The following is a 23,533-nucleotide window of genomic DNA, read 5'->3' on the forward strand; positions in this document are numbered from 1 at the left end:
ACAGAGCAGCAGCTCAGAGAAAGAACCCGAGTTGTCCTGTGAGGGTCCAAATCCCGATCACACTGTGGAAAACCTCAACCTGTCTCTGTCTGGTTCCTCATCAGGAGAAGGATGAAGAGGGCTTTCCCGTACAGCACTGACACGAGTCTTAAACAACTCAACGTCTAGACAGTGTGTACAGCAGTGCCCGAAATGTGGGTGTTGACTACATTATGATGTTCGAGTCCTGGGCAAAGAAAAGGAAACGCAGCAAGAGTTACAACTGCATTTACGACTTCTGCTCCTGACCAAGATGGAGCAACCAGATTCACTCTCTCACCTGAAGCCAGACAAAGAATGGGGGTGAGGAGGGTTAAGTGGAGAGGACATAAAGCAATGTTTTTCATGCCCAAGGGGTGGGAGACAAACAAGAGGAGCCCGGGACCACCACTTGGGCACTGCCTGGAGAGAGTTTCCGGATCACAGGGCAGAAAGGAGGAACTGAGGCAGAGCCCGGCAGACGTTCTGGGAAGAGGAGACAGGTTCAGAAGTCTGGTGGGAACAAAGCACTTGAGGTCCACAGGCAGAGTATGAAGAGGAGACTAAGAACATCAGTGGTCAGTAACATGCCCCTCTTCAGTATTCAGCAAGGTACTGATCAGTGCATGCACTTGACGGGATAAAGCCCATCAAGACCGAGAAATGAACCATCTAAGAGGATGAATAGGTTGGGAACAGTGCCCACTGTTAGCATCCAGACTGGAAACCTCACCAATATCTGCCATTGGGTGGAGTACTCAGAAAGGTCTTACCTCAGTGGTGGGAATAATCAACTTGGACTACACACTGCTTGGTGAGGGCTAAAAAATTTTAAAAGCAAAACCTAAAAGAATCAAATCCCTTCAATTCAATGTGTTCTTGAAGAAAGCTCAAGCATAGAGGCACCTGGGTAGCTCAGTCAGTTGAGCGTCTGACTTCAGCTCAGGTCACGATCTCACGTTCACAAGTTTGAGCCATGTGTCGGGGTCTATGCTCACAGCTCAGAACCTGGAGCCTGCTTCAGATTCTGTGTCTCCCTCTATCTCTGTTCCTCCCCTACTTGCACTCTGTCTTTCTCTCTCTCTCTGTCTCAAAAATAAATAAAGATTTTTAAAAATTACCAAAAAAAAAAAAAAAAAAGAAAAGAAAAAAGAAAAAAGAAAGCTCAAGTACATGAGAAAGCAAAAATATCCAGCACCCAACAAGGTAAAAATCACAATATCTGGCATCTACTCAAAATTTTCCAGTCATACTAGGAAACTGGAAAGTATGGCCCACGGTGAGGAAAAAAGCAATCAAAATAGAACTGACACAGATATTATAATTAGCAAAGAAAGGCATCAAGGTAGTTGTTATAACTGTCAACCATATGTTCAAGAAGTCAAGTAGAAACACGAGAGATACTTCTAAAAAAGTGAAAATGGCAATGTCTGACTTCAAAAATACACTGAATGGGATTACTGGCAGATTAAACACTGCAGAAAAATAGATTAGTGAACTTGAAGACACAGCAATAAAAATATTTTAAAATGAAACAAAGAGTACAAAAATAATAATTTGAGAAAATAAACAGGACACCAGGAAAGTTGTGTGACACAACAAAATCAAAAAGCCTAATACATGTTATATCTAATGACAACTGGGTCTCTTAAGGAAAAAATAAGGGGAAATTTTAGGAAACAAACATTTGGAGAAACATGGCTGAAACTTTCCAAATTGGATGAAACTTTCCAAATGGCTGAAACTTTCCAATGGATGAAACTATAAACCCACAAATCAAAATAATCCAGTGAGCTCCAAACACAAGAAACAGAACAGGACCAAATTATATCAGAAACAAATTGCTCAAAATCTTAAAAGCAGCTAGAGAAAAAGAAAGGCGTGTCACATTTGGAGAAACACAGATACAGATGGCCGTGGGTTTCTCTGCAGACAGGATACAAGTGAGGAAATAAGAGCAACACCTTGAAAGTAATGAATGAAAAAGTGCTATCCTAGAATTCCATACTGAGTTCAAATAACTTTCAAAAATGAAGGCAAAATACCAACTTTCTCCAGACATACAAAATGTGAGAGAATTCCTCACCAGCAGATCCACATAGCAAAAAATGTTAATAGAAGAAGCCTTTGAGGCAGAAGGAAAATGAAACGTGGAAATGTGATCAATACAAAGGAATAAAGAACATCAGGCTTTACATGGATTGATGAACATATATGTATATGTATACATGTGTATATATATATATATATGTGTGTGTATCTCATACATGAAATATTAACAATATATTATATATAAAATAGAATGTTAACAGAAGGATTATAAACACATCGTTGAGGTTGTTAAATAAAACATTTTTGATGCAATCATCATCAAAATATATTTTTTATGCTTTTTAAATGTTATTTTTACTTTTGAGAGAGAGACAGAGTGCGAGTCGGGGAGGGTGACAGAGGGAGGGAGACATAGAATCTGAAGCAGGCTCCAGGCTCTGAGCTATCAGCACTGAGCCCGACGTGGGGCATGAACCCATGAACCATGGATCACGACCTGAGCCAAAGTTGGATGCTTAACCGACTGAGCCACCCAGGCACCCTCCCAATATATTTTTTAAATAAACACAATATTTTCAAACAGCCAATTACATGTTTTATTTCCTTCTCCTCTTCCCTGCTAACCCATTTTATTTTCAATGCCTGATCTGACATAGGACCGGGGGGTCACATGGACGACTGGTAGACTACCATAGTTCTAGCCAATCTGTGCCTATGTTTTCCACATTCCTCAGGATTCACGTATTCCTTTTTCCCTCTTTGCTGTCCTTCTGTCCTCCCCTCTTCCTTTTTCCTTCTCTTATTCAATCAACACACTAGTAAACATAAAACACTACCAGAGCACACTACCACATGATGGGAATGGAGCCAGCTCAAGGGAAGACTTTGGAAGACACTGACCTTGAACATGGGGAGTCAAAGCAGATGGCCAAAAAGAAGGAACAGAAGATGCCCCAATGAGGAATAACAATGGAGAAAGAAATGAAGGTGGACCTGGGGACAGGATGCCGTGTCTGTGGCCTCAGAGACCTGCATCAAAGATGTCAATTTGCAATTGATCACACAGTGTGTAAACGTTATTGAAAACTTAGGAAAGCAGAATGGCACCCAAGGAGAGACCTGTTCAGAGTAGAATACAAAGCCTAGAACGAGTCCATGGGGGGGAACACGGGCACTGGACACAGGGGCCCCTCGAGGGGGTGGAGGGCTCTAAACAGACCACTCACTCTCGAAGTGGGGGGAGGGAGTCTCAGGAAGAAAATGCATGTGTGCCAGGAAGCCATGAAAATGCACGGGGTTTACAGGAATGGCCAGTATCATTATAATTAGAGTACAAAGAAATGAAACCAAACAGAGAAGTTGCATCTAAGAGACATTATATGCCAAGATAAGAAATCTGGACATTTTCTCATTATCAACAGAGCAGTGAAAATAGAAATGGGGAAAAAAAGATAATAATTAGCCCTTTGGGCTATAAACCATATCATATTCAATTACTGTCAAAAATAAAAGTGCAAAGTGCTATGCTTGAACAATTATTCTTATTAATAATAAAAATGAAGACAATACAGAGGCCCTACTATTAAGGAACATACTCCGCATCGTTTTACAAGTAGTGATGACTATTATAAGTTATGGTAGGAGCCCCGGATGCCCAACTGCTCGTGTCTGCTGAATTTCAGATGCACACAGACCCCATGACAAGCTACACAGCCAACCAGCCCTTCCAAGGATCAGGCACACAGCTTTTATCTTTCTGGAACTGACCTCTAACCAAAGGAACCATAGTAATATCTCCTCAAGAAGAACATCAAGCTAATGGCAAGTCCCCATCAAAGAGCATGCACTGCTTTGAAGTAGTAAACCTGAAGTTGTTTCCAGGGTAATGGGAGAAAGGAGAAACTCATTTTATGGGATCAAAGAGAAATGGAATATCAGGTGTGTCAGCCGTTGCAGCCGTGAGCACATTCATGGATCCCAGAAACAAAAAGACGTAAGGAGATGACCAATGGAAAGAGAGAGAAAAGGATGACAGCAACACAGTGCCACGTACGGTAAATGTTGCCCAGAAATGCCAGCGCAGAGGTAGGATTTAGCAGAGCGGAAGAGGAGCCTGTCGTCCAGAAGCCGGATGACGCTGTGGCCGAAGGGGACCCTTGAATCTAGGATGGGGTTGCTTCTGGGATGGGGAGCCTCACCTCCAGAAGGTCTCACTGTCTGCAGGGGTAGCAAAGCGGCAATGGTACCACTGCTAAGCACTCCCTGCGCCCCACAGCGCCCATTCCCTCCCTGATTCCTGAGCCAGCAGAAGCCGAGATTCCTGGAGCCACTACTCCGCAGGCTCCTTCTCCCTCCCTGGAACCCCTCGTGCCCGCAGCTCCCCTCCCAAGCCCTTCACTTGGAAAGCTGACTGACCACTCTACTCCCTAGGCCCCAGGTTCACATTCCAGTATTTTACATTTGTTTTGTACAACTTTCTTTTTTTTTTAAATATTTTTAAAATTTATTTCTAGGAGAGACAGAGAGAGAGAGACAGCGTGAGCAGGGGAGGGTCAGAGAGAGAGGGAGTCACGGACTGAAACAGGCTCCAGGCTCTGAGCTGGCAGTCAGCACAGAGCCCGACGCGGGGCTCGAACCCACCAACCGCGAGATCATGACCTAAGCGAAAGTCGGACGCTTAACCGACTAAGTCACCCAGGCGCCCCAGTTTTGTACAACTTTCTGACGTCTCATGAGATCCCGACAACAAAAATGAATCATTTTAGAACGGCCCCCCACCTCCAACGTTTGACACGGTTCTTTGCAAATGGCCAAGTCCGATAAACTCTTAGATGGCAAGTGAGGGAATAAGGAAATGAAAGCCAGGATAATGTAGTAGTTATGAGAACTAAATCTGGGGGAAAAAAGACCTCATTTTTGAAATGAGGTGGGACCAAAACCCAACCTTATGAGATGTTCCCATCCGATATATTCTTTGAGTTACTCTCCAGTTTTCTAGAAGGTATTTTGTAATAATGTTTTCTTTTTGTATTAATTTAAGTAAATACTAATATATTCCAGATCATCAAAATGGCAGCCATAGACTCAATTTCCCCACATATTTCACTGAAAGCGTTTATGCGACTTTTGTTACTCTTTTCATCAGTGGAGGAAAGAAGGAAGACACAACGCATAAATGAGGTTCAAAAGAAGGTTCAAGTAGAGAAAAGTGGAGGTGCAGGCAGTGAACATAAAAAAGGAACTGAGTCACCATCGTGGGGTGAAGTGTCCCCACACCGGGGTCACCTCAGTGTCAGGGAACAGCGTCATCAGTCCCAGTCAATTACTGCTGTCGATTTGAACTTCAATAATTTTGTGACGTGTCCACTGTAAAACAGGTTCAGAGGCTTAGTTCAGGTGCACCTGTACGTTCGGCTAGAAAATAACTAAAGACAGCATAATATCAAGGCGTTCCATAAAAAACAGTTTTCCACGGAGAGATATTTAAAAGGCTGAAAAATGTTAAGTTCGGTTTTCAGTTAGGCATTTAGAGCACGTCCGCCCACCCTGCCCCCCATTGCTGATGTCAGCGGGGTAATAAACACACTTACTGTAGGCACATCCGTACACTTCTATCCGCATCCCAATCCTGCCCTTAGGGTTCCAGGCTACAGGGAGAAAGCGCAGGAACCTGGCTTCGAAGGGAGGCTCGAGTCTGTAATGCACCACGCTGTCTGCGTTCGTGTTTCCTGGAAAACCCTGGGAGAAAACAGAGAAAGGGGTCAATGTGTCTGCAAAATGTCGAATTCATGCTGTCACCTCTCATGCCCGTGAGGGACGGATGCCTCACTTTGTTACTATGCAAAAGGCTGCCTGCTTTACAGAAACACTGCAAACGTTTGAGAGGCTGTGTGACAACCTTTCTTCAGGGCCTGGATGGGTCGCCATTGTCTAGGTTTTCCTTATTTGCAGGTAGATGAGGAATTTGCAGACGCTCACACACGACCCCACATCCAAGGCAATCAAAGGCAATGCCAACCCGCAGTCTGTGCAATTTGAACCCTACACTCAGGAATTTGGGAGCTGGAAGGGACCCAGACAAGGTTCTAGTTCAAAACCCTGGATTAATAAATGCAAAACCAAGGTCTAAGAAAGTAGGAAGATTCTGCGGAGGTAGGCGAGCCATGATCTGCCATGGCCAGGACTAGATTCTGGGGCTTTGGATGTCAATCCCGGTGCTCACTGGGTGTTCTCAGGTTGCCCCAAATTAGGAGCACTTCAGGAGTGCCTGGGAGGCCCACAAGACAGAGGGGGTGTCTGCTTAGCCACAAGCATTTGGCCCCACGCCTGGAGGGGCCAGCATGAGAACAAAGGAGGTCGCTATAAGGCATATGTGACCTGTTCCCCATGGTGTTGTTTTTAATGTAAACATCAGCATATAGGGAAACAAACAAAAAGGTGACGTTTCCGTACACATTGGCTATAGATATGCTACTTGTGATTTAATCATTTTGAAGGTAACACTTACATACGTGCAAGAAAAACTATAAAAGAGCACAAACTGCAACATACAGAGGTGGATTCCTATGCAGCCTCTCGACCCCGTCCAGGCAAGGTCTCTTTAACAGCATTTACCCAAGTGTTCTGTACTTTTATGCGGGAAAAAAAAGATGGGTGGGTTTCAGGTGAAACGAATTTTGTTATCCCCTATCAGCAAATCCCCTTCCCTCACCCCTGCTGCCTTGCCCACCTTAGTAAGCACTAACGCTCGCACATCAATACTCAGAAAGCTTTAGGATGGATCAGAAGACCCTAACTCGTGTGCTAACAGTTCCTCCACTCTGCATCGCCAAAGGCCATCAAAATGCTGGGCTCCTCCGTCCCGCCCCCCGAGCCCCAGAAAGGCTCTAGCCTCCTTTGGACCAGGATTGCTACCAGCTCTTTCTGCTCTGAGCATTTTAGTTTGCCCCTGAAGCTTTGTATTTTTTTAAATTAGAGAGAGAGAGAGAGAGCCAGCGGGGGAAAGGGGCAGAGGGAGAGAGAGAGCATCTTAAGCTGAACATGGAGCCTGAATCAGGGCTGGATCCCACCATCCTGGGATCATGACCTTAATTGAAATCAAGAATCGGATGCTGAACCGACTGAGCCCCCCTGAAGCTTAACATAGCTTTTTAATATTGATTCCACTGAGGGGCGCCTGGGTGGCTTAGTCGGTTAAGCATCCGACTTTCGCTTAGGTCATGATCTCGCAGTTCGTGGGTTCGAGCCCCACGTCGGGCTCTGTGCTGACTGCCAGCTCAGAGCCTGGAGCCTGTTTCAGTCTGTGACTCCCTCTCTCTCTGACCCTCCCCTGCTCATGCTGTCTCTCTCTCTCTCTCTCCTAGAAGTAAATAAAACATTAAAAAAAAAAAAAGTGTTGAATTCTAAAAAAAAAAAAAAAAAAATTGATTCCATTGATTCTTAACTAATTTTCCCGGATGGCCTATGGTGTAATAGTGAAGCTATAACAACCTAAAGTTTTCCTAACTGTTACACAGCAACTTAATAGAAAATGCTGCCCTATCCAAGGACGTAAGCAGTTTATGCTCTGAAAGAGTAAGGGCCCTTCAGCTGAGGTATGCGTCTTTTAAAATCTAATGCCGAATGTTAAATCTATCTAAACTTCTCAGTTCTTTGGAAGCCACAGTCAAAACTTCAAGTTCTACGCTTTTTGCTCTCTCCAGGTTTTATGGTCCAGAGAGCCAGAGATGTCCTCATAATAGTCCTTCCTATGAGAGTAAGAAAATCAGGGAACAAAAGTCGACCCTTTCTTGGGCCTGCATCAGGTCAGACTCACCCTCCTGCCCGCGGTTAACACAAACAGCCAGATATGATCGTAGAGCACAGGAGCGAAGCTCTTCTGAGCTCGGCCGGGAATGACGCCAGCCTCGTTGTCTGGCTTTGTGAAACCCTAGGCCCGGCTTAACGACCAAACCCAACCCAACCAAGCCCAATCACTAATACATAAGCCACGGCAACCAGGTATAAACAGAGGGAACTAAGAATATCAAAACCTCCAATGTGACGGGGGGGCGGGGGGTGCTCTAGCAGTCAGGTGCTATAATCCCTCCTCTTCGCTGGTGAATGAAACACTAACTCAGAGGCACTCAGTCATTTCTCTCTTTTTCAATGAAAGCGTAATCTTTGCCCTACATCATCTTTTGCTCAAGGGTTAGCAATTGTTATGCCAAGATCAGGTAAACTCTTTCCACCGCCTCCGCACTCCGAGTGGGAAGTTGGGGATGTGCACTCCCTACCCCTGCCTTCGCGCGGGAACCGCAGGCTGACACGGGCAGGAACCACACGGTACCAGCTCCACCACCCGCCGGCCCACGGTCTTGGCTGTCATTATGGGCTGCAGGCCACAGTTCCTTCATCTACAAACCAGCTTGTGAAACCTAACTCCAAAGGTTGAGATGCTACTGAGATCGTATCTGAAAAGTAACGTTCCCATATCTGCCAGGAGGTGGGTGGTCCATGAGCGCCGGCCACTGCGGCTGTGCTCCTGGCTGCCATTTTGGTTTTTGTCAGTACATTTGGCCGGGGTGGCTCATCTGTCACACTCAGCATCCTGTTACCTAACATCTCAGGTTCAATACCCAAGATGTGCAGATAAACAGTGAAGGGAGGAGCATCAGCTCACACATTCATGGTGATGCCAAACTTACAATTCGTTTTAAGGACTGAAGTCAAGGGGCACTCGGTGTCTCAGTCAGTTAAGCAACTGACTCTCAATTTCAGCTCAGGTCATGGGATCAAGCCCAACGTTGGGCTCTGTGCTGACATAGCGGAGCCTGCTTGGGATTCTCTCTCTCCCTCCTTCTCTCTCTGCCCCTCCCCACCATGTACTCTCTCTCTCTCTCTCACTCTAAAAATAAATAAATAAACTTTAAAAAAATAATTGAAGTCAATATTTGAGTGTAGCTGACAAAAATTCTAAACCTCAGCATGAAACCTATAATTAAATTACTTACTAAGAAGGATACTTAAATTGTTTTATTTTCCTTATATATCACTACTTCTCTCTAAAATACTTTGTTTATTGAATATAAATTCTGAAAATCGTCCTTCAGATTGTGTGATGACAGTACCAGACAGCAAAAGGAATTTCTAGTTCCATTTTAAAGGAATTTAGAATACTGCTTAAGAAATATTTCAAGTGGCAATAATGTCTTGATAGTCTATGACAAGTGGAGATTCAGAATGCCCTCTTTACAACTTCTGAGAATCTGTGCTCAATACCAAACATTCATCGTGTATGGTTTTAATTATATTCAAATACTTGGGGTGTATGTATGTGCATGTGCACACCTATGTGATTATCCTAACTCATTCTAATTTTAAGGAATTACATTATTTTTGTATTATGTAGAATTACCAACAGTCGTTTTGGATACAGCTCAATGATCCATCTCCTGAGAGATACAGAGAGTAAGTGAAATGAGTCTGGCACAGGAGAGATCTCTGCTAGCACCTCACTCTCACGTTTGGGGCTAATTACTGAAACGATCCCAGATACTGCTAAGCTAATGTGTCTCTTTTTTGGAGAAGGTCTAATCAATTATTTGCATCATATACGTTTGCTTTAGTGTTTCCACAACAGTCAGGGATGCACAGGCTGGACGCGGATTGGCAAGGACAAAAGCTCACTTTTGCGCTGTTCTAACATGCGGGGAGGTGAAGACCCCCCAGGAGCAGAAAGAAGCGGTCCCGGTGGAAGTGAGCTGCCCTGCGCAATTCCTCAGTGGCTCTCGCCCAGGTTAGAGGTCCCCTCCACCGGGGCCTGTGAAAATCGAAAATCGGCCCCTTCCAATTTCTTCCTCGTCTCTCGTTACAGGAGTGACCTCAGAAAAGGAACCACGTTCATATATAAAGTAGGAACAAGAAAAACTATCTTACAATTCTGATGAGTTAGTGTGAGAGTTTCACGGGTTTATCATCTAACCATTTTCTTCATGGCATTCCTGCCGGGGGTCACTGGTGGGGGGGGGGTTGGGTGTGGCGTGGGCTAAATGGGTGATGGACATTAAGGAACACCTGTTGGGATGAGCAACATGCAAGTGTGTTACATGCAAGTGTGATGAATCACTAATTCTATTCCTGAAATCATTATTACACTATATGTTAACTAATTTGGATGTAAATTTAAAAAAATAAGCTAATGTTTGAAAATGTTCACAACAGTACCTGGCATAATAAATATTATATATCACAATTAAATAAACTAATTGCACTCAATATGCATTATACATCACAATGAATAAATAACACATGAATAGGAAAAAAAAAAAAAAAAGGAAACCAACACCCTTCCCCACTATCGATCACCAGAAACACTTCAGCCAGATGTGGACTCAATATTCAATCGTTTTAAAGGCATCACAGTTTAATGCTTCATCCACGATTAGGAACAAACAACGTTTGATGAAGTTTCCGTCTCCCCATTAGCTAGGCTGCAGGGACCTGCATGGCTTGGGCTCTGCTCACGTGCTACAGACGCATTTCCAAAATCATCTGTTTTAGCAATCGATGACATTTCTGGAAAGCTGCCAACTCTGCATTTCGTTTCTTCACCAGTCACATCAGTAGGATCTAAATCATGGGTGGGAATCGTGCTGAGGCTCACGCAGAGCCCCAGTGTCTAGAGTGATGTGCCCCGTCCCATTCTGCATGAGAGTCAACAAATGACCTTCGAGATGCCTATCATGTATTTGCTATTTTACGCTTGAATATCTGTGTCGTAAGAAAGGCTTTTATACAATTCCTTGTTTCAAAATATGAACGGTGCTGTTTCTAGAAATAGGTCTCAGTGATTTGAAAAATAAATAATTATTAGGGCTCTAAGGTGGGCCTCTATGAAATCGAGCTTCATTATGCACTCACGCCGTTCACTGTATTTTAAGACCTCTGCGGTAGGAGAGCGGATGTTGCTGGGATTAAGGGAGTGTGCCGAAGTCCCTGAGCTCTGAGGTCTAATTCTGGCCATTTTAAGTGCTGGACCATGACGGTCCTGGACAAGATACATAATCTCCCCACGTCTCTGCGCCTTCATGAGTAATGGGGGAATACTAATAATTATTGCTATTATTAAAGATAATGTTTTGCCTGTTCTTTTTGGAGGCGCAGGGACCGTGAGAGGATGTACTAAAATCATTTCCTGTAATTAGACCATGTAAAAGCTGCAGTCAGTTGCTTTAAAGTTACATGCTCTTGTTATAAATTATTTTTAACATTTTAGTGAACTAGGGAGTACCATAACGTTGATACTTAAATAAAACAAGGGAAGTTTCCTCCTTTCACTTTAGTTTTATTGAGTGAACTGGACACTCAGTAACACGGATTGGATGTCACATGTGGGACCTGGAAGGAGGCCCTCACCCCCTTGAGACCTCAGGTATCCAGACCAGCCTGCTTCACGTCAGGTGACAGCTCAAGGGTCAATCTGTACAGATACGTTTACTTCAACATGTTCTAGAAAGGGAATGGATAATCTCTTTTCTTGCTTAAACCCAGGACACACGTCCCCAAAGTGTACTTAAAAGATTCACTTGTGCATAATACGTATGCATGAACGCATATAGTAGGTGCATTAGAGGTGTGTACATAATATATTCTGATGTGGAAGTCTCAACATGCTGGAAAAAGTATGCACTTAATAAGTAGTTCCTGGTTTGCTGTATGGCCTCTTTGTGGAAGCAAGTCACAAAGTCAAACCCGTAACTGACCCAAAAGACACAACCACCTCTCCGTGTCCCACCACCCATCTCTGTCCCAGGGGGGAACCCGCCCAGTGACCGAGCACAGCGACACCACATGGAAGCCCACGGTGCCTAGCCCTGGAATCACCCGCACCCCAGGGCCCATGCAGATGCACAAAACAGGTCCCAAATGCCGCTCCTCTTAACTGACATGATTTTTTAAAATATGTGCAGTATAAAGAAGGGCAGTGTAAACATTACTAAATATGGTGGAAGTAAAGTATCTTTAAAACTCTATTTTTGCTAAAATTACATTGCTAAGTGGTAGGCTTTTACCATCTAGTTTTACCTTATGCCTGAAATATGTACCCAAGGGAGAAGTCAGGTTTCCTGGACTCCACAGAAAAATTAGAGTTTGGGCTTCACAATACTCTTCCCTTCCCAATCTTCCTAAATGATCAGGAGAAATACATTTTATAAGCTATCTGGAAGGTCACTGTTTTTCTGGCAAAGAAGTTGAAGGTAAATAAAAAGCCAGAAAAAAAAATATTTCCAATAACAACACACGGTATTTTTATTTTATTTTAGTTTAATGTTTATTTATTTATCTATCTATTTATTTATTTATTTTTGAAAGAGATGGAAGAAGAATGAGAGCATGAGGGAGGAAGGGGCAGAAAGCGAGGGAGAGAGAGAATTCTAAGCATGCTCCGCACTGTCAGCACAGCAATGTGGGGACCGATCCCATGAACCAGTGACATCATGAACCAAAATCAAGAGTCAGATGCTTAACCAGCTGAGCCACCCAGGTTTCCCAACAGGATCATATTTAAAAAACAACATAAGGCTATTGAAAACCACACCATTGCGAATAAGTGTGTGTGACTTCAAATACGGCACAAACTTCATTTTCAAAAAATGAATTAGCTTTTGGTATTTGAAGAGTCATTCAAAAGATTAAAATAAAGTTTAGCTGGTGTTATAAGAAATGCCTCAAATGAGTATTTAATAGTGTGCACATCCTATCGGCAACTGGAAGAAATTAAATAAATTTGTTGAAATAAAAGAATTAAATATAACTTAAATTAGCTTCTAGGCATAGTTTTGAGGGCATTCTTTAACAATTCAGATTATTGGTAGAATAGCACTATCCTGCTGGCCTCGTATATGTTGGAAATAATGATATATAAAATAGATTACTTATACAAAATCGAGGAAGATTTCTCATTGAGAAATACCAGTGCCTTGAACTGATACCAGGTTGTGTTTAATTCCACATTAAGGGGCTCTTAATGGGTGGTTCAGTTGGTTGAACCTCCGACCCTTGACTTCGGCTCAGGTCATGATCCCAGGGTCGTGGGATCAAGCTCCGTGTCAGGCTCCATGCTGAGCGTGGATTCTTCCTCTCCCTCTCTCTCTCTCTCTCCCTCTGCCCCTCCTTCCTGTTCCTGTGTGCTCACACACTATTTCTATCTCAAATAAAAATAAAATTAAAAATATTTTAAAAATAAAATAAAATACTTCATAAGGCAGGGAACTCCTGTAACTAACTCACTGTGATGGGCTAACCCGTTTCCCCCTCTAAATTTGTATGTTTAAGCCCAAACCCCCAGCAAGTCAGAATATGACTGTATTTGGAGAAGAGGTCTACAAAGAGGTGACTGAGGTAAAAGAGGTCACTGCAGCGAGTCTTAATCCAATGTGACCAGGCTGTTGTAAGAGAAGGACATCTGGATAGATGGACAGACCCTGGGAAGCCGCTGTGAGGACCCAGGGAGAGAGCGGCTATCTGCAAGTCAAGGAAGGGAGGCTGCAGGGGAAACCAAATTTGCCCACACTTTGATCTTGGACTTTTAGCCTTGAGAACCATGAGAAAATATATGAGGTGAGGGGTGTTAACTAAACTCACTGTGGTGATCATCTCACAACACATCCACCTATCAGCTCACTGTGGTGGGCACCTTCGTACGATGTGTCGATGAGGGCACAGTAAACCAGGGGACAAAGTCTCCGTATTTGTGATAAACAGCTTGAACAAAAACTCCGTTCTTCAGTAACTTCTGAGGGGGAATGAACAACTAAATACTTCTGAAACCTTCTGTGTGGATCTGGATTTCTTTCAAGAGGCTAACTACCAGGGCGCCTGGCTGGCTTGGTCGGAGAAGTGTGTGACTCTTGATCTTGGAGACACTGAGTGCCAGCCCCACACCGAGTGGAGACATTACTTAAATAAATAAATAAATAACCTTTAAATAAATAACTATTTTTTTAAAAAGAGACAAACTGCCCATTTTAATACAGGGAAACTAAATAATCCTACAGCAACGGAATGAAAATTTTTTCCATTCAAAATTTTCTTCTCAAATCAGACATTTAGCTTTCTCCTACACTCTGTTTATAAGGGAAACATACCATCACCGAATTTTTCTAGCCTTTATACAAAGATAAGTCGTTTCTGAGTGGTAGTTACAATCCTGCATTCAAAGGATGTGTTAAATAGGATTTAGCCAAAGAAGTTTAAAATTATGTCAAGATCAAATAGCTGTCTTTCCACTAATTATCTATCTAAAACTGTTTGGGTCGTTTTAGTAACAAAATGAGGATGCTCTTTTCTTAGTGTTTTGAATTTGAATCGGCAATGGCGTTAAACCAAAACGATTAGGGTCACTAGAAGGTCAAAATTAACTCTAAGACAAGAATCATACTTAGAATAGGAGCAAAGAAGTATGTACCTAAAAAGTCAGTTGATGTAAATATGAAGGAAGTCCTCTGACCCATATAATAGCCATCTCATGGGAAAGATAAAAGGCCATGTGGGGGCCAGAGCAGAGGTAAGACAATTCTCCATGGGCTTCTCACACTTCTACACCTCTTACAAAGAGAGCCCCTGACCATCTTTCATTCTGAACTGTCTTCCAAGGACGTTTATATAGAAAGCAGCCTTGTGAGATCATTTTTTTCCTCCAAGCTGAGAACAGGCATGCATACTTCACAGAAGACGCAAGTTCCCTAAGAAGATGCATGCCGGCATCCATCTGGGCCCATAAACATGGCCCACGGGTGACGCAGGGTCAAGGAGAAGGGAGGCCGGTACGTGATGCTGCCTGCTGGGCTTTCTGAATGACCAAGTAGGTCAAACATCCCTCCATCTCTGACCCACACGTCTCTTGTCTTCTCCCAGCATCCAGGAAACAAGCAAGCTTGCTTGTTGCAAAAAGAGCAAAAGTTCAGACACCTCACAGTTCTGGGGGGGGAATTTTAAAGTTCCTGTCCCTGAAGGCGCATTGGAGAACGTGTATGAAAGGATGTAGGACTAATGAATCTATTTAATTCAAGCTCAATATCATTGAGATATTCTGATACATTGGTCTGTTAATTTATGTTTCGTTCTTTTGTTGCCTTTTGTAATGCATGATTACAAATTATTTTTTTAATTTGTTCATTTTTTAAAAATACTATGTGTTCTACTGTTGCTTACTACAAAATAACAAGAAAGAACAAATGCGGTCTGTGTTTTCACTAGCAGGGAAACCCTTATTGACATGGAAAATAAATGACACACATAGATGGCTCTGGCTAGAAAATTCGAACAGTACAGAGAGCTTAACATGCAGAAGCCACTCTTTCCCCAGCCCCATATTTAGCCATTTTCTAATGATTTATTTTAATGGTCTTTTGCATTTACTGCTTCCCATCAATCCCTTCTTTTCAGATTTTCTAGTAGGGATCCCCGTGATTGGAGACAGGGCCCACGTCAGGCACCATGACTGCTACCCATCTGCCACAGGGTCCTTCCTACCATTAACAACGTTCTAGAGAAACTCCAGCCTACGCCCCAGGCACTGGGGAAAGCAGTAGCAAAGACTGCTTGACCCCTCCTCCCACCACGGAGGTGTGCCGGATCCACAGGACACCAGTTCCTGTCACTTAGAGAGACCCCACCTCTTCCCAGGGTCCACCCTGCTCCCAACCTTCAGAAAGGCAGATGAGGGGCTCAGGCTTGGCTTAATCAGTTGGAAGCAGGATCCACTCAAGTCACTTTTGTAAACTGCTTACCATTCATTTTTAATCAAACTGTGGCATAATAAAAAGCATGCATCTCATTAACTATACGTCCCATTTGCTCATTATTAGTTTTGCTATGCTATATTCTGTTCCTATAATTAGGCTCCACAGTTTGTTTCTGCAGTCACATTTGCACCTACGTACAATTTTATGGAATTGGAAGAAACTTACATTATGCTCTGTGTACAAGCCAGATCTTTTCCATTTCAAAATGTTTACCTCAGTACTTCAGTGTGCTTGATGATCTCATTTATAATCTCAGGGTACATTTTGGACTATTTAAATATGCAGACGAAAGTAGAATCCTGAGATTTCAGAATCACAAGGGATGATGATAATATGCACAGAACACCTGCTGGCGTCCGGGAGGAAAGACTCCCTGACTCTCAGAGGCAGTGACGGAGAGTCTTAGAATAAACTGCCGTGGGGCGCCTGGGTGGCTGGGCTGATTAAGCATCCAGCTCTGGGTTTCGGCTCAGGTCATGATCTCACTGTTCATGAGAACAAGCCCCGCATCAGGCTCTGTGCAGACAGCGCAGAGCCTGCTTGGGATTTTCTCTCTCCCTCTCTCTCTGCCCCTTCTCTGCTCACACACAGTCTCACTCTCTCTCAAAATAAATAACCGAACATTAGAACAAACTGACAACAGGCAGATTAACAGGAGAAAAAAATGTGTTCATATAAACAAGAGTTAACAAAAGAAGTAGCTGGTTCCCTAAACAGTTACAGTTGGAGGCTTACAGACCTCATTTAGCAGAAAAAGATGGAGGAGACCGGGCTTCTACGGAAACAACAAAAAAAGGTGTCTTTTGGAAAAACAAAGGGGTTTCGGGAGAACAAGCCAGAGACAGGGAAAATTATGGTAATATTTGTTTATGCAGGGGAGAGCGGTCGTTTATTTCTGAGCCATGCAACCCCATGGACAGGGGATTTCTGGGAGGTTTACCTTGACCTCCCTCCTGGGAGTGGATCTGCCTTGAGGAGGAGATTCATGGCAGCCTCACTTCTCAGAAGCGGCTACTTTTAGTCAGTTTAAGAAGGTTCCAGAAGGCTTCTTTCTGCGGCCGTTCATTCCCACATGCCTTCAGCCTAAAATAATCTTTATGCCGACTCTAGGGTTTGGAGCAGGCCCCCTCCCACTAGGAGCTCCCCACCCTGCACCTTCCCCATTGGCTCCCGCCACCCATTACCCCTCGAGGCGGTGTCTGCTCTTTACTTTGCACAGATGAGAAAATTGGTTCCGGGGTACTCAGTCGTCTGCCCCAGGGGAACAGCTGGCCAGGGTCAGACCAAAGGGCTGTCTGACCCCAAAGCCCAGGCTCCTAGCCCTTTGAGATACAACTGCTCGAGAGATCTCAGAGCTCATCTGATCCAACCTTCTTTGTGTGACTTCAGAAAAGTGTTTACCTCACTGTCAACCCAGAACTGTGAGATCTTGGACAGTTTCCTTAGCCCATGCGTGCCTGGAAAATGATAATAGTACTCCCCTGCTGTGAGGAACAGTGCCAAGCACTTGGGAAGTGCTAAGTTTCTGCTTACCATTTTGTCATTTACTTATTATCATTTACTTTGTAGAGATCAAGGCGTTCTCATAAAATATTCAAAAACTAAGCATTGACTTAACAGGAGCTACCTGTCCCATACTGATAAACATCTAGGTCGTTGTTGATTTCAGGCTGTTACAAACCACGCTGCAGTGACCACGAATGCCTTGGTGCACATGGGGCCGTGGGGAGACTGCCCGGACTCGAGGGATTCTGAAATACATGTTCCTACGAACAGTACACATTACTATAGAATCACGGTTCCCCTCCAGGAGGGAGAAGCTCTCTAATGCATCATCCCAAATCAATTTCTTTTTCCTTTAAGTTTATTTATTTATTTTGAGGGGAGGGGCCAGGGGCAGAGAAAGAGGGAGAGAGAAGCCCAAACAGGCTCCACACTGTCAGCATGAGCCCGACACGGGGCTCAATCTCACGACAATGAGATCATGACCTGAACAGAAATCAAGAGTCGAACGCTTCACCAACTGAGTCATACAGGCACCCCTCAAATCAATTTCTGATGGTATTTTGCTACTAGGCAACAAAAGACCATTGGTTTCCCAAATTTTGTGAAATTCACATTAACTGAGACTTGTGAACTAGCTTTAGAAGTATCCAAGAGACGTCTATGGCCATACCACCCTAAACGCGCCCCGATCTTGACGGATCTCAGAAGCTAAGCAGGGTCGGGCCTGGTTAGTATGTGGATGGGAGAAGTACCCAAGAGAAGAGAACCCAAGAGGGAAGAAAACATATTACCAAATTATTCACGAAATGATAATGATGATGATGTTCTGTGCTTGTGGACAGCTTCCTGTGAATAAAGCCCTGAGCCAAGAACTTTGCTCAGACCTCCTCACTGAATGATCAGCACAGCTTAATCACTCCCACCGACATATGAATCAATCAATCTGACCAGACGAAGTGCAAGAGTTTGTTTGATGTTGTCTGGTTGGTAAAGCAAAGCTGCTTCTTATTACCACTCTTCTGGATTATTTCACAGAGTTAGACCAAGTTTTAGAAGAAAATTCTCCACTGTATAGTGTAGCAGATCTTCCCATATTTTATCACAAGCCTTAGCTACAAACATTTCAGAAATGCTATACATATATGATATATAGTGTTTTCTACAAATAAATGAAGGCAAAGATTTCTCTCATTCATGTCAATGCTAAAAAGGCAAGGTGGTAGAATTAATGACGTATGCCTAACACCTGACTGACAACAGGCTTAAGCAGCTGAGCAAAGGTCTACGGTAGATGAACTATAAAGGACAAAACACAGAAGCAATGTCAACTTTACCATCACTGGGCAACCTATGGTGGATGACGTGAGAAATAACCTGAAATGGTCATTCTCCTTCAAAATACCCATCTGCTTCTTTAGCACAGAGTTTAAGGAGCCACCATGACATTGAACTTTTGATTCACCGTGAGTCTTGGAAGTTTTTCAATCTGGGGAAGTCTCTTTCTGAAATGCAACTACCCTTTCACGGCACGGTCTTTACAAGAGTTCTGTGAAGTCGGGGTCTCTTGTTCATTCATTCGTCTGACATCACGTATTGAACCACAGGGGTGGGCAGGCGCTGCGTCAGGTCCTGCCCAGCGGGGAGGCAGCAGCGGTTAAGCTGCCTTCCGGAAGAGCTCACAGTGCAAAGCCCTCTCTTCCTACCTGGTGCAAAGGACACAGACGGGGCGGAAGAAACGTCCATCTCTGAACAAGTAGGAAGGAAATGACACAACCCTTTCTTTGCCAGCCTTACTCTTTTGCCTCGGGCTCGTTCTGTGGACAGAACATATAACCTGTGGGCATCTGGGGCCCCTGGGTGACCCAGTGGGTTGAGCATCGACTTTGGCTCAGGTTATGATCTCACAGCTTGTGAGCTCGAACCCCACGTCGGGCTCTGTGCTGACAGCTCAGATTCTGTGCTTCGGATTCTGTGTCTCCCTCTCTCTCTGCCCCTCCACTGCTTATGCTCTCTCAAAAATAAAAATAATTTAAATTTTATTTAAAAGAGGGGCACCTGGGTGCCTCAGTTGGTTAAGTGTCCAACTTCGGCTCAGCCCATGGTCTCACAGTCCGTGGGTTCAAACCCTGCACTGGGCTCTGTGCTGACAGCTCAGAGCCTGGAGCCTGCTTTGGATTCTGTGTCTCCCTTCTCTCTGCCCCTCCCCCGCTCATTCTCTCTCTCTCTCTCTCTCTCTCTCTCAAAAGTAAATAAATGTTGAAAAAAATTTTTTTAATTTTTATTTAAATGAAAAAAAGGAGGAGCTGGGGCTATCTGGAGAGAAAGGTTCAGCTTGGCCGCTCACAGGTCTGCTCCGCAGGGCCAGGGAGAGCAGGGACTCTGGTATTGCTTCCTCCAAGCATCAAAATGCCATGCTTCCTTCGTCAGAGACTTCTCACCAGGAAAAACAAACAAACAAACAAACAAACAAAAAATTTTCTAAGATATTTCCAGGGTTAAGCAGTTTCCACACTGACTGTTTCTTAGATAGTATTATGGTCCTCCAATATCTCACTTTTATTGTTTGACTGTCTCTGCTCTGAGTACATTTCAGAGAAAATACTTAAGTGAGCATTCAAAAGCAAAGCAATAAAAACGTCCTGTAGTGTGATCGAGTGGGTATTTTAACGATTTATAATTATGCTTCAAACATATAAAATGCTCCCGCTTCCCAGGCTGGGCTTGTTAGGAGTCAGATAGATTCATGAATGTGTGCGATCTCGATTATATTTCTGTTCTGGGCTATTTTTCTTAAAAATGTTTATAGCTGCTTAAGCAGTGATTTAAAAAAAAAAAAATTCTTTGGCTACTATTTTCACTTTAAATACTCACTTCAAATATTGTAGAACTATTAAAAGATAGAATTCTCCTGTCCTGTTCTGGCGCCTCAAAGCTTTTTAGTTTGTATTTTCGAGCAACGCTATGCATTGAAAGTGACATAAATGTGGTGAGTGTCCTGATACACGGATGGCATTTTCCATTCAACACCTGTTTCTCAAAGGTTCAACGAAGCACAGAGGAGTGGCTGACATCCTCCAATGCTCCCGTGTGGCTCTGTCTGTCCTCTGTGTCACTGACAGTTTACAGGTCCCTTGGGGTCTGTGTTCTGAGATTCCTGGCTCCTAAGCTGGACCCGCCGGGAGAGCCCTGGAGACCATGGGATCTGCCCACAGAGTCTTCCCACGGCCCAGGAGAGTGATGGGGGAGTTCAGGGTCAGAGAGAACACTCAGTGCTGCTGCCCCTGGGGCAGACCCTGGCCATCCACTCCCCGGACGCAGTGGTGGATGCCCAGAAACTAAGGTGCTAAGGAGCCTTCTGCCCACGTTTGACATACGTATTCACCTACTAAGGCAGTGATGGGGTTGCGAAGAAAAGAAGGTTCGTTAAGCAGAAGATCTAATTCAGAACCTCTGACTGCCGCATGGAGTCTGTGCATAAATCTTTCAATCTTCTCGAACTTCCATTCTATCTATGCAAAACAGAGGCGGCAGGGATTGCGCCGGCTCGCCCCCACCACAGAGGGAAGATGGGTTCGTGATTTATAGATCAGGAGAAAGCACATGAATTCCGTGGCCGATGATTTGTGGAATGGGGCGAGGTAGAAAGCAAGGAAGTGAAAGAAGGAACAAACCCAGAAAGACGAGGTGTTCTGTTCTTTCAGACAATAATGAAACGCAGCGAGGGGTCTGAAAGGCGCCAGGAGCTGGTGTCCAGAGCCCTGCGGGCACCACGGAGACCTGAGCAGATAGTCAGGTGTCTCAATTCCCTCAATTCCGTGTCAGTGTTAGCTAATAGAACACATTTCCTCTCTGCCAGTGTCAGGTGACTGAAGTCTGTTTCTCTATTTTGGAACTGTACTGGGCAAGATCACGGTCTTGGCTATCACGCCTGGGGAAGGAAAACAAGGCTAAAAATGAGAATAAAGAGTGAAGGTGACTGGATGGTCAGTTGTCGACACGGCTTCTTTCCCTGACACGCGATGTCCCCTGCACCTGAGGCACCCACATGCTCAGGCCGGCTCCTATCACAAACACCCCTCTCCCGTCTCTGACCCAGTGACATTCAAACAGACCGGTGAAATCCCCTCCAGTCTGTGTGTGCCATCCTGACCCCCCATACGGGTACTCGCCCAGGTGCCTAGCACCTGGTGTGTGTAATAAATCCTGCAATTTCTTAGCTTTCCTGAGTGCACAACCACACTGGAACTCTGCCCCCTTCAGAACGCAATGTTACTGGCAGAAAACAGAATTTTAATTACAAATATATGCAGTTTGGGAAAGCAAAGTGATTTGCTAACCCAGACTTCTGGAAGGTCTCACTGCCCCCTAGATGCCACATAAACGCTGAGAGCCCATTTCCTGGACAGCGGGTCACAACAGCTCACTTTCTCTCGGCTCCCTTCCTTGTTTCTCTGCTCACAGTGAACCCTGTCCTCACGACCATCAGCCACGGTTTATGCCTAGTAAATTCCTATCGTGCAAAATGCACCACAATGAGGACCTTGCACAACAAGTGATTTAGGTAGAAGGGGTCAGGCTCCTGCCATATTGTTTTAAATCGCTAAATAACTTTTTAATTTTTTTAATGTTTATTTTTGAGAGAGACAGAGGCAGAGTGCAAGTGGGGGAGGGGCAGAGAGAGAGGGAGACACAGCATCTGAAGCAGCTCCAGGCTCCGAGCTGTCAGCACAGAGCCTGATGTTGGTCTGGAACTCACGGACGGAGAGATCATGACCTGAGTCCAAGTCGGAGGCTTCACCGACTGAGCCTCCCAGGCGCCCCCCTAGATAACTTTCTAAACCATGATTCAAGGATGTCAGATTTACCACCAAGCACAGGTGGAGACGCAGCTAAAACTCTGGGCAGGTGCTCAGATCACTTGCCATTTACGGCCAATTTTAAAATGATGCTCCGTGCTAAGTAAATGTAATTTAGCTTCTATAATTTTGGAATGTTTTATGAAAAGGACAATCATACTTCCCAATATTATCTTTTTATCACTATGAAAAGAGCTTGTTTGACCCTTGTTCGATATTTATTTGAATGTGATTTTTAGGTCTCATCTTACTAAATTACACAAACTATAAAATAGCTGTGGGATAGCATAGTATCGGCAATTCAGAAGTCATCAATGCAGCTTAAATGCTAACCTGTTCAAAGAGGATCTAAGTGCATCCCAAGGCCCTCGGGGGGGGGGGGGAGAAGGGACTGTCACAATGTGTCTGTGGATATATTAACCACATGCTTAGGTCACATACAACTGTGCAGTCTTAGAATGAATGGGTTTGTGAATTAACAATTATTCTGCACACACTGCCATAGCTGCCCTTGCTTTTAAACATCACTCTGGTGATTCAGCAGTAGGGACGATGTAAAATATTTTGTATCAGCCCTGCCCACCCATGAATGATTAAACTACAGTATGTTCTATGTACAGCGAATCATTTCAAAAAGGTTATTGTCTATGAGGCAGTGGCTTGCACCGGGAGATGCAGTACATACTTCCCTTACACACTCGGACGACTGACTGGTGAGAAAACCCACGGGGCACAGAGCAGGGAGCAGAGGGAGGTGGTGCGGGGCTCGCAGGGGCGCGCGGGCTGGTGACACAGGCGGAGAAGCAGCACCACGCAGTTCTGAGGCTCCTCCTGGGTCCGCGGGGAGACGCAGCAGGTGCGCTCGCTGGGTAGTCAGGCAGTGCTCCCTGGAGGAGGAGGCCTCAGGTGAGGGGCTTCCGCATCCGGGAGTATAGAGGGTGGCCAGGAGAGGAGGGGTGTCTGGGGCAGAGCACCTGCTGGCGAAGGCGCTGAGCTGGAAGGAGGCGGCGGGCGGGACATGCAGACGCCACAGGGCACATGGTGGTGGATAGTTTTGCCTCTTTTCCTAACCAACGGCAGTGAAATCAGGGTCCAGGAATAGTCACTCTGGCAGGTGGGGGGTGCAGGAAGCAGGGTCCCCATGTCCTTGCGTGGAAATGGCTCATCCAGGCCTCCCCAGGAGGAGAGCCAGCGCCCTGAAAGCGCCCATGGACCCCCAGCCCTCACTCCCCAGCCTGAAGTCGGAGAGGTGGGCTGTCCCTCCTTCCCCTTGTGGGGGGGGGGGGCGGTCTGGGGTGGGGCTCTGAGAGGCGG

The 23,533-nt window shown here is 44.7% G+C and overlaps 1 protein-coding gene across 1 annotated transcript in view; it reads right to left on the reverse strand.

Moving 5' to 3' along the window:
• LOC120223060 (contactin-associated protein-like 3) overlaps positions 1–23,533 on the reverse strand; it is a 188,481-nt gene that overhangs the window by 96,125 nt on the left and 68,823 nt on the right. Inside the window, exon 4 of the mRNA XM_039221109.1 lies at positions 5,661–5,808. Within this exon, the coding sequence (XP_039077040.1) occupies positions 5,661–5,808 (148 nt within the window). The remainder of the gene's footprint in view (positions 1–5,660; positions 5,809–23,533) is intronic.

This window comes from Hyaena hyaena, unplaced genomic scaffold, assembly GCF_003009895.1.
Source record: "Hyaena hyaena isolate Hyena2069 unplaced genomic scaffold, ASM300989v1 scaffold_943, whole genome shotgun sequence".
Classification (NCBI taxonomy): domain Eukaryota; kingdom Metazoa; phylum Chordata; class Mammalia; order Carnivora; family Hyaenidae; genus Hyaena; species Hyaena hyaena.